The sequence below is a fragment of the Notolepis coatsorum genome (genome assembly GCF_963971535.1).
Source record: "Notolepis coatsorum genome assembly, chromosome: 14".
In the NCBI taxonomy this organism is placed as follows: Eukaryota; Metazoa; Chordata; class Actinopteri; order Aulopiformes; family Paralepididae; genus Notolepis; species Notolepis coatsorum.
In genome coordinates, this window is record NC_140178.1 from 29,740,915 (window position 1) to 29,753,556 (window position 12,642).

At 44.4% G+C, this 12,642-nt stretch overlaps 1 protein-coding gene across 1 annotated transcript in view; it reads right to left on the reverse strand.

The window, feature by feature from the left end:
- The window catches only part of ppfia3 (PTPRF interacting protein alpha 3), a gene marked incomplete at its 5' end in the record, with an annotated part of 51,097 nt that overhangs the window by 13,237 nt on the left and 25,218 nt on the right, over positions 1 to 12,642 (reverse strand). Inside the window, 9 exon segments of the mRNA XM_084328745.1 lie at positions 122 to 297; positions 970 to 996; positions 1,420 to 1,485; positions 3,559 to 3,759; positions 3,949 to 4,030; positions 4,305 to 4,404; positions 9,093 to 9,247; positions 10,726 to 10,859; positions 11,020 to 11,260. Of these exon segments, the coding sequence (XP_084184871.1) occupies positions 122 to 297; positions 970 to 996; positions 1,420 to 1,485; positions 3,559 to 3,759; positions 3,949 to 4,030; positions 4,305 to 4,404; positions 9,093 to 9,247; positions 10,726 to 10,859; positions 11,020 to 11,260 (1,182 nt within the window).

Here is a 12,642-nt window from a genome sequence, read left to right on the forward strand (position 1 = left end):
CCCGGGGGTGGAAGGGAACCCAACCTGAGCGTGAGCAACGAGAGCGAACACGGCCCGCCGTGTGAATAATAGTCAGTCGCCCTTACCCGTGGAAGCTGTCCACCATTTTGAGTCGCCGTACCTGTGGAAGCTGTCCACCATTTTGAGCTGTCCTCTCAGCTCCTTCTTGGTGAGGTGGTCCAGCATGCGGGCGTCCACCAGGGACTCCATGAAGTAGCTGCGGTACTGCGGCAGGCCTAGGCTGGGCAGCCAGTCGTTTCCCACCCACTCGTGGTTCATGTCGCCATAGGCCAGGATCTGAAGGGGGGACGGGCAACAGATGATCAATAGTGAATCGTCGGCGTATCATTTAATTGGTGTGGTGGTTGTGCGAGTGCAAAATGTCTTATTAGGCTGTGATCAGATGCCCGGCGGTGTATGTAGAGAATCGAAAGTGCCCAGGGCGCAAAGAGCGATACCACTGAATAATACCGTTGCTGCCTCGGCTAACGTTACATAAGTTACATACATTACTACTCACAGCCCTCCAGGCATTGCTGTTCATATCTCGGCCGTGGTAAGACCCGGTCGTACAAACAAATACGGTTGATTTCTCTTCAGATACCTCAGATTTGTAATCCCCCACCTCGGTTGATTCGATTGGTCCATCAACAAGAAGGATACATTTACGTCAGTGCGCTCCACGGCTAAAGTTGTAACTTTTTCGACAAGATCGGTCGGGAAAAGCGTCTCTTCAAAAACGTGAGGCGCATAGTTTGGAGACGCACTCCTGTCGCAACAAAACCATTGAAAACAATTGAAAAAAAGGCTCAGACGCTCCGATGTGATCACAGCCTTACTCAACTGTAGTCAGTCTCTGAAATCTCAAAAGGATACATGACTATATACATGACAATATTGACATATGTCAATGGTAAAACGTTTAATGGTCTATTGTGGTCTTCAAGTGGTACTGCTCTTGATCCTTACCTGATCCCAGCTGAACTCCTTCAGCTCCTTAGGTGTGGAGAAGATTGGAGAGAGAGAAAGAAAGAAAAAGAGAAAGAGAGAGATGGATGCGGAGAGAGAAAAAAGCAGGATAGGAGGAGTGGGATGGATGGATGGATGGATGAATGGGTGGATGGAGGAGAAGCAAGAGGGAGGAGGAGGAGGAGGACAAAGGGAGCAACAGTGTGTTAGTGTAACGGGTAATTAGTTGGAAGCAGTTCACACTGAAACGGCAACCAGAGGGAGAGAAGAAGATGCTCAACACTACGGCCTAGGCCCACAAACAGAGAGTGAGAGAGAAAAAGAGAGAGAGAGACAGGAGGAGAGAGAGAGAGAGAGAGACTCATCAACATGGTTCAGACCAGACAGACCTTCAACATAACTATGTACACTGAGACATGAGACGCCAGCAGACGGATGAGAGACACTAACCGGAGGCTTGGTGGCAGCATTCAGCGACTCCATCTCTGCGTGGGTCATCCACACATTACTGGTCGACTGTGGTCACGAGAACAAATGAGAAAGGAGAAAAAACATATTATTATTATTATTATCTACAACTATTGTGTACTACAGATATGTCGGCGCATATGGACATGTGTAGTGAGTATACATAAAATACATGTTTATATCAGCAAGGGTGCAGAGTATAATTTCTTCTGTGCCTTTTTACTTTGCTCCCATATCCTCAATTTAGCCAATTCCATTCTTGGTTGTTGCACTACCCTACTGAGTCTGGGGAATCTGTGTAGACCACCACATGCCTCCTCTGATACATGTGGAGTCGCCAGCCGCTTCTTTTCACCTGACAGCGAGGAGGTTCACTGGGAGAGCGTGACACACGTGGAGGTTCACAAACTTCACACCATCTCCCCCAGATCCCCTCCCTGCCGAACAGGCCAACCAGTAGGCGTCGCTATTGCAACGACCAGGACTCATACTCCACCAGCTTCCCAGCCGTGAACACTGCCAGTTGTGTTCGTACGGACGACTGACCAAGTCAAAGGTGCCGCTGCCGGGAATTGAACTCTAGGGGTCTCTGCGGTGGTAGTCGAGTGCTTAGACCTCTAACACTACCCAGCTGACCGGAACATTCATTCTTACTTATTTGTCAATATGCTGGGCAATACAACCTTTTCACAACCAAAGGTTTTTCAGTATTTTCATTTAAAAGAAAATGTCCCAAAATAATTTCAGCAAATAAAATAAAAAAAGCCAAGTTTAGGAGCAGCTATAGAGAATAGAGAATTTTAACTTGACAACAACAAACAAACATTCAAAATGGACTACATTTAATTTCCTGTCAGCTATTAAAACCGCAAGAAATGACTAAATCCAGATTCAACCCTGCCATTGGAAAGAGGAGCATTTTCCCTATCCATATATGTATGATTTGGCCATAATAAGGTCAAGGTCAAGTTCAAGGTCAAATATGAATTTATAATTAAAGTCGATTATCATTAATTACTGTATCTACAAATCCTTCTGTTTAATCATCTTCCCGCGGTTCATTTGCTTAGATTTTTTTGTACACATGATCTCAATAAGGTGGTGAATGAGCTCAGTGAGCATTTTCTCCTACCCGGGAGCCGACGCGTGAACGCAAACAATGAGTATACTCGTTATTTGATAGTTCTTCCTTTTTTTTCGATATTTGTATTCATTATTCATCCAGGGACCTTGGTGTTACCATAGGGAATGAGTCTAAGATCGCCAAAGTGCAATACCGGTCGCATCCAGCTAGACGGCGGTATCGAGCACCCTTTGTAACCTTGTATTTTGGCCTGTGTAACGGCCAAATGTCTCCGGGATCACTTTTCTTTGTCGGGCGAGTGGAGCGGTTCTCTCGGTTGCAATGAAGCGCGTCAAATATCCCCGATTCATATGTTGTGGTGGGTTATGTTGTGGACCAAATGGACATCGGATGTACCAGATGGCGATCAAACAATTGGAATATTCTTTTTGGAATACTCCCGATCACAGGTAAGGACTATCTGACGTAAATTTTTGCTTGATCGTGCAATGCTTTTATACCGATCGGGCTGATAAGCGTTTTTAGTGTTCAATACGAATGCCGTTACTGGCAATCAAATAATCAGAAACGACCCCCCCCTTCATGCATTCATGATGAAACATAATAGCTATGATATCGATTTTATTTGGGAATAATAGCGTGTACAGGCAAGAAACGGCAACATTTATAGTAGAATTGACGTATAAGGCTATTACTCAGCCCTTCGGAAATTACCCCAGACCGCGCTATAACCATTCTTATATTCACCACGGTATAACACGGGAACGTATGGATGAAGAAATTAATTATTTTTCACATATTGAACGATAGATAGGTGATGTCAAATGGGCCATAGTATTGTATCCATAGCTATAATATAGAATATAGTTATAGCTCTACAAGCAAGGTGACGCACTCCTATCCTTTAAAGTGTGGCAGTGCTAGAACGGGGCCTGGCTAATCCCCGGCGGTCAATGAGTTAATATTAGCAAACGCTGCAACGGGAAATAAAATCGGGTCCAAGCGGTTCCCTAGCAACGCCTCTCCAGGACCCTTACCGAGCGCGTGCTGGCTGGGGCTGAGGGGCTGGTGAGTGACACCATCTCCTGGATGGCCAGCCGGAGTTTGAGGCGGTGCAGTGGGTTACTGATGCCGATCTCCCTCTGGATCTCGGTGTCAGACAGGTTGGCCATGATCGCGCCGCTCTTCACGTTGGCACGGCACGCCGCCACATACCACGCTGGCATTCCTACCCACAGCTAGAGGCGGCAGAGAAGAAGAGGAAACAAGCGGGAAAATGTCATTCATTTAAAAATGTTATGTTAAAATATGATATTTTCTCATGAAGTCTGTGATTCTGTGAATCCAAATAATTTCTCGCGTTTCATCTTTTATATCCCATTCTCTTCAACATATGTATGTAAAAACATTCTGTGAATTCACACTACCTCCAACCAGGAGACCACGGTGGGGCCGTCCCAAGATGCAAACGGAAGCCCCTGACGACATGCCTCCTCCAGTAGCTCGTGCCTGGTAGGAGGTAGGTAAAAAAGAACACACACATTACGTACATTGGACTTGGGCATTTATTTGATATAATAAAAAAAATAACATTATTCTAAACAACTAAATAGAAGAGAGTATATAACACAGTTGTATCCTTGTAAGCCTTCTAACATGTACTATCCTCAAAGAATCCTTTATTTTCAGCTGATCAATTACATTATATTGAAAATAGTCACACTAATGTCACCAGACATAACATAACACAACACAACACAACACAACACTCTTTGACACTCACTTCTTCTTGCTGCGGCGGTCCTTGTCCGCTGGTCCCAGGGTCCCCGTCTTGTTTATTCCCATCGGGTCTCCAGAAGCCATCTCCTCGGACGGAGTAGAGGCTAAGAAAGACACATCAAACAAATGTAATAGTGAGTAATAGTTTTGACAGGGAAATTTACCAACACACGTCTCTTTCTCTCTCTTTCTAATACACAAATGCATGGGACTGTAAATGAGATTGATGTAGTATGACGTAAGATGTGATTAACTTTTATTGTATTTCAGTTACCTTTTCAGATTTCTTTTTGGGGGGGGGGGGGGGTGAATGAATACAACCATTCATTGTATCTTCACTGTTGAATATATTTTCTTCTTATTTTAATTGTATTATTAATTACATTCTGCATTTGTATTCATTTGTGTGTGAGGATCCCAGGAAGACTAGTGGTCATTAATTTGACAGCTAATGGGGATCCTAATAATAATACAAAAAAACAAACATGTACAATCGCCCACACATAGCCTGCACTCCCAGACATACACATAGCCTTCACTCCCAGACATACACATAGCCTTCACTCCCAGACATACACATAGCCTTCACTCCCAGACATACACATAGCCTTCACTCCCAGACATACACATAGCCTTCACTCCCAGACATACACATAGCCTTCACTCCCAGACATACACATAGCATTCACTCCCAGATATACACATAGCCTTCACTCCCAGACATACACATAGCCTTCACTCCCAGACATACACATAGCCTTCACTCCCAGACATACACATAGCCTTCACTCCCAGACATACACATAGCCTTCACTCCCAGACATACACATAGCATTCACTCCCAGATATACACATAGCCTTCACTCCCAGACATACACATAGCCTTCACTCCCAGACATACACATAGCCTTCACTCCCAGACATACACATAGCCTTCACTCCCAGATATACACATAGGGCGGGATCCACTAAGAATGGATTGCGCGGTGGTAATTGCACCCTTAACTGCGCGCGGTTTGCATCTGCTCCGTCTTTGCGAGCTATCCACTAAGGACATTGCGCGGATGAGATACCAGCGCAGACACGCCCATTGTGTGTGGAGTTTGCTCCTAATCTGCTCCAGCGCAGTTGGCTCGCGGAACAGTCTGCACCTGACAGCTGTTGGCAGATATCAGGAAGGGGAAAAATAAGCCCGAAATGAGGCATCACCATTAGTTAATTTTGTATTGTATTTCGTTTACTTCATAATGTATAGAGCTTGCTTAATTTGTATTTTCATGACACATTGCGTCCTGTGTTTTTGTCACTAATTGTATTCAATCTCTTTATTAAGTTGTACAGCCCTGGCCTATTTGATTTCATAATTATATTCTATTCTATTGTGCGTAACTTAGTTCATATTTAATTTAATGCATTGTATTATCATGTCTGTTAACTCATTCAGTACCAGGGATTAGACGGGTCCCGTTGTAGCAATGCCACGCTTTAAAGATAGGAGTGCATCACCTTGTTTGTAGAGCTATATATATATTCATTTTTTTTAATCTTTTTCCCCCTCCTTTTTCCTCTGATTTTCTCCCATCCCAATGTTAGTCGTTATGCCAATTCCCAATCCCCTTCCTGGTCGCTGCGCACTTACCCCCCACAGTCGGTCTGGGAGAGTGGAGGCTATCACGTGCTTCCTCCGACACACGTCCAGCCAATCACCGCTTCTTTTCACCTGGCAGCGCGGATTCTCACTGAGAGGGCGTAGCGTGTGGAAGGATCACACTATCCCACTTAGATCCTATCCGCGCTTAGCAGGCGCCCCGACCAAACTGTAGGAGTCGCTGTTTACAACGACCCGGACCCACCCCGCCAGCTTCTCCCACCCTCTAATACTGCCAATTGTATTAGTGTGAACGGCCAGCCAAGCTGGTGACAACCCCGGAGCTGTGAGCTGGATTCGAACAGGCAAATCCAGCCGCTCCGGGGTTGGTGACGAACGCAATCTCCGTTACGCCACCTGACCGCTACGCTATATATATATTCTATATTATATATGGATACAATACTATGGCCCATTTGACATCAACTATCTATCGTTCAATATGTGAAAAAGAATTAATCTTTTCATCCATACGTTCCCGTGTTATACCGTGGTGAATATAAGTATAGTTTTAGAGTGGTCTGGGGTAATTCACGAAAGGCTGAGTTATAGCCTTATATGTGAATTTTACTATAAGCGTTGCCGTTTCTTGCCTGGACACGCTACTATTCCCAAACCAAATCTATATCATAGGTATTATGTTTCATCATGAATGCATGAAAGGGGGGGGGGGGGTCGTTTCTGAAAATGTTATTGCCAGTAACGGCATTCGTATTGAACACTAAGAATGGATGCGGCCGGTATTGCACTTTGGCAATCTCAGACTCTTTCCCTATGGTAACACCAAGGTCCCTGGATGAATAATGAATACAAATATTGAATAAAAGAATAAACGACCAAAACCCGAGATATCTCGGGTCTGGCAACCAACGCATGGCGAGGTAAGCCGACTTATCTCGGGTTTGGCAATTAAAGAGTTAATGTATGTATGTCCGTATAATGTCGCACCGAAAACGACCAAAGCAAATTCCTTATGTGAAAACTACTTGGCAATAAACACCTTTCTGATTTGGATTCTGACACAACACCCTCACGCAGGCAATTTGCTCCTGATTTGATACAGAGCTGTTGCCTCGCGTCTCTGCCGGGAAGTGATCCGTATGCTCCAATCCTCAGAGGAACGAAAAGCTTTGTGGAGCAGAGAGAGCGAGAGCCGAGAGCGAGAGCCGACAGCGAGAGCCGACAGCGAGACATACACATAGCCTTCACTCCCAGATATACAGTATCTATCAACACACACTACCCCCCTCTCTCTCTACAAATAGCCTTCACTCCCAGCCATACACATAGCCTTCACTCCCAGATATACACATAGCCTTCACTCCCAGACATACACATAGCCTTCACTCCCAGACATACACATAGCCTTCACTCCCAGACATACACATAGCCTTCACTCCCAGATATACACATAGCCTTCACTCCCAGACATACACATAGCCTTCACTCCCAGACATACACATAGCCTTCACTCCCAGACATACACATAGCCTTCACTCCCAGACATACACATAGCCTTCACTCCCAGATATACACATAGCCTTCACTCCCAGACATACACATAGCCTTCACTCCCAGACATACACATAGCCTTCACTCCCAGACATACACATAGCCTTCACTCCCAGATATACAGTATATCTATCTACACACACTACCCCCCCTCTCTCTCTACACATAGCCTTCACTCCCAGATATACAGTATCTATCTACACACACTACCCCCCCTCTTGCTCTCTCTCTCTCTACACAGCCTTCAACTAGTACACATATATGCACACACACTGCTGTCTCATAATTATACACCATTATCCAAATATCTCTGTACATCATATCTATAATTCTAGATATCTCTGTACATCATATCTATAAGTCATATTATGTACGTCAATGTTCCACTTAGTTTTGTCTACTCTCCTGTATAAATACTTTGTTAGCTCGCCATTCTACAGAGATCTAGGCTGTATAGGGCCCATTGCTGTAACGTAGGTATCGCCATGTTGCAACATGTCATTCTGTCAGTAAACTCTATTCTAAAGACTATGTTGTCCGCCTCTGTGAATAATATCTGGTGTGATAGTGTGTAATTATGTAATAGTGTAATCGTGTGTAATCGTGTAATAGTGTGTAATAGGGTTGCCACGGTGGTGTGGCATTTCGCATGCCTAATTAACTCATGACAACACCGGTATTACCGGTGACACCGGATATTATACAAAATGCCGCTCAATATCTGTAGAGCGCTTACTTTGATCTTTAATGTTATGCGGCTAGATTGCTCTGCTGTGTCTGTCGATCTACATCTTTTTTTAAATACATTTTCAATGATTAGTATCCATTTGTTGGACAGACAGAGTTCACGTTAGTAAACTACTGCGGCAAGCTTAGTGTGTAATAGTGTACTAGTGTGCTAGAGTAATAGTGTCGTAGTGTAATAGTGTACTAGAAATACTGCAGGGAGATCTGCTTTCCTTGGTCTATGTTTGCCCCGCCCCCTACACTTAAGCCCCGCCTAACAGGTAGGCTACTTGAAAAGCAATGGGTGGCTACTGCCTGGTGGAGATTTGCACTCTACTAAGCCCACCTTTCTGGTTATATAATATATGGGTTTTCACCAAACCAACTCGTGTGTTGTAAATAATTATGAAAAATGTCATGGGCCAAGGCAACTCTTCTTAGGAAAAAGTTCAAACGCCTTTATTTAAGGGCCAGTGCATAGTTGGACAATAAAAACAGCTAAAAAATTGTTATTCTTCAACTGTTGAACTAACTTGAATTTTCCCTTGGCATGTTTTATATACATCCTTTATTAAAAGAAGACATGTCCACACACTTAGATCAATGCAGTACATTATTTTGAGCTTTCGGTCTATCAGACCTTCATCAAGTGTGAGAGACTGAAAGCTCAAAATAAAGTGAAACACTGCAGAGATTTAAGTGCATGGAACTCCTTTCCTTCAGGGAGGACTCGTTGATGCTTCCAGCACCTTAGTAAAGATTTAGCCGGGGTGGAGCATCCTGCAATATATAAAGCCTTTATCCCTTCCCCAAAGATCACCTTCTTCATTCTTCACCCACAGCAGCTTCTTACAAATACCGCCCTGATGACTCGTCATCACTTACTCTCCGTCTCCGTCTGCTTACCCAGAGACGATGATCCGTCCCGCCCAGGTTGGCCCATCCTCCCTTTCTCTTTCTTTCCAAAAAGCCGACCGATGGAAGACTTGATGCTTTTCTTCTTACTGGACTTGTGGAGGGAATCCTGACTGCTGTTGGTGCTGCTGCCATCTGCTGAAAGACTGGGGGGGGGGGGGGGGACAAGATGACACTATTGGATATACATGTGAAGGAAGATAATGTATTAAACTTAAACCTAAATGGGCTCTGAATAATGTCAATTCAATCATCCCCTTGTCAGAGAACGCTCCGGTATATAACCTCAATTTCCTAGGGGGCGAAGAAAAAGAGCCATATTCTGTAAAACCTCCACATCTCCCATTGGTATGAACGGAACCTGCACCAGTTATAGTCTTCTAATGTGAACGGAACCTGCAGCAGTTAGTCTTCTAATGTGAACGGAACCTGCACCAGTTAGTCTTCTAATGTGAACGGAACCTGCAGCAGTTAGTCTTCTAATGTGAACGGAACCTGCAGCAGTTAGTCTTCTAATGTGAACAGAACCTGCACCAGTTATAGTCCTCTAATGTGAACGGACCTGCACCAGTTATAGTCTTCTAATGTGAACGGACCTGCACCAGTTATAGTCTTCTAATGTGAACGGAACCTGCACCAGTTATAGTCTTCTAATGTGAACGGAACCTGCAGCAGTTATAGTCATCTAATGTGAACGGAACCTGCAGCAGTTAGTCTTCTAATGTGAACGGAACCTGCAGCAGTTAGTCTTCTAATGTGAACGGAACCTGCAGCAGTTAGTCTTCTAATGTGAACGGAACCTGCAGCAGTTAGTCTTCTAATGTGAACGGAACCTGCACCAGTTATAGTCCTCTAATGTGAACGGAACCTGCACCAGTTATAGTCTTCTAATGTGAACGGAACCTGCACCAGTTATAGTCTTCTAATGTGAACGGAACCTGCACCAGTTATAGTGTTCTAATGTGAACGGAACCTGCAGCAGTTATAGTCTTCGAATGTGAACGGAACCTGCACCAGTTATAGTCTTCTAATGTGAACGGAACCTTAAGACCCCCATAGCCTGCAGCCATAAATCAGAGCGGCAAATCCGTGTGCTTGGCTTTTTTTTCACGGCCGTGCCCACAGACACCATTCCTATTAATCAATATTATATTTGGCCTGTTTAAAAATGGCAGAATGCTTACATTGTTTGAAACATTTGTTTTGTTAGTGCATGAAGTTAAGCAATAACTTTTCAACACCGGCCACCATTGAGCGTTCGCGCCATTGTGAAAAGTTGCGTTTGATCCGTTTTCAGGCATGCCCCTTCAGTCGTCCTCTATGGTTTCCCAATTAAGCTGCAGCATATTTGCCCATTTTCCTACCTGGACATTTAATATTACGCTTATGAATCTCTGAGTGAGCTAAAACTAAGAGGTAATGACTATTTCTGACGAGATAGTCTTCAGCATGATTGATATCGGTTTTGTCCTAAAGTTGTAGGACAAAAAGAGGCGTGGCAGAGTCACAAATCAGGGCGGATCTGATGCCGGTCTGATGTATAGAACACATTCTAGGAAATGAAAGCTAGTTGAATTGCACTGAAAGCATCAAATTCCCTCTGGTAATTGTCTGGCTGCCACACCTGCGGAACTCCCGAGGGTCATCGAGCATCGCCCCGGGATGGGTGAGGGTCATCCTATCCAATCGCAGCGCACGAGGAGTGGGAGGAGGTGTCGAGTCGAGTAGGGCAAGAGACCGATCGTCTTCTTTGTTATTCTGAAAGAGAGAGAGAGGGATTTTCAAGAACGCAGAGATATGTAAACGTACAGGTACAGGTATATTTGAGGGTGTTGAGAAGCGAGACGCAGGAACAAAACAGGAACCAATGCTCGCAGATGTACTAAATCACACAGTCACGTAGTAATGCTAATTGTACCTGTCTATCGGTCTCGCGCGCGGGCGAGTGGGGCAGGCGAGGGGTGGAGTGCCCAGAGCTGGGCGGAGAGGGCGATGCCAGGGTGGAGGAAGTGATGGACGAGGGCATGAAACACCGTCCTGTACTGTCTCTCCCCAGGGAGGACGGAGGGATAGGGGGACCGTCCAGCGCCACGCTGCTGACGCGGCTCTCGATCTCCTCCGCTCGCAGCTCCGTGTTTTCCTTCTCTTCCTGGATCAGTCTGTGTTTGAGAGAGAGAGGAGGTCGGAGAGGAGGGGGAAGAGCAAATAAGAAACACATGCGGATTGAGACAAGTGGATAAAAAGATGAAAGGTAAAAAACCACTCTTGAGATGTTGTAGTGGGTTCAGCCGAAACCTAATCTGCCCCTGAATACATCCTCTCTGGATGTGGAAAAGGCTTTTGATCGTGTGGAGTGGACTTGTCTGTTTACAGTTTTAGAGAGATTTTAGAGAGAAATACATTACATAGATACAATTGATGTGCTTATGTCCCACTGCCAAAATAGTAGCTTTCCCCGGCCTTTCAACCTCCAACAGGAAATGCGGCAAGGATGCCCTCTAAGTCCATTACTGTTCGACCTGGTCATCAAGCCCCTGGCGATCGTTTTTCGAGATAGGGGCGATATAGAGGGGATTAGATATATATGTGGATGACCTGTTGGTCTATATGACGAACCCAGACACCTCACTTCCCCCCATGCTGTAACTACTTGCCAGATTTAGCTGTTTTTCAGGATATAAACTCAATTTACATAAGAGTGAACTTTTCCCTCTCGGGAGGGGCACGATACACCACAATCTCCCATTTAAGATTGCATGGGATACATTTATATATCTCTGCATTGTAATAACCAAGAAACATAAAGATATTTTCAAAGAAAACTTTGCCACCATGTTAACACAAGTAAAGCAAAAATGAACACAGTGGTCACCTCTCACCACAACATTGGTCACTCAAATTAATTCAATAAAAATGTATTATCCCCAAATGTCTTTATCTTTTTCATTTCAAAATCCTATTTTGACTCCCTAGATTCTGCCAATTCATCTTACATTATTGTCAACATTTTTAAATAATGGTTTAACCCTTCTGTTATCCTCAAATTTAGAAGGATATTTGCTGTGAGTTTGTCACGCTCTCTTCAGCCTTGTCTCGTTTCTCTGTATGACACAAGTTATAATATGGAATGTCTTTAGAGATATGGTGGCTGGAAATATTGCTCTTCCAGTGTCAGCATTCCAAAGGCTGCATTCCACTCCTGCTAAAATGAGCAAACCAATGTAGGCTTGCAAGTGGGTCCCATCCAACTCGTTCCAACTGTCCCCATACACGCACCTCCCCTCTAAATTCATCATCTCAAGTATATCCTTCTCAATTGATGGTGTAATGAAGAGCTTGAATGCTGACTTTATGTCTTGGACATGGCTGACAGCGGATCTGGTGGAGCCTGGAACAATTTTTATTATATTACCAGCACTAAGCCTACCCTGTTGTTCAAGTGGGGAGCGGGACCATGATAGCTTTCAGGACATTGAAAACATATCATCATGTTAATGTTATGTTTACCCATTTGTCCTCATTAAATTAGGAAAAGTCATGA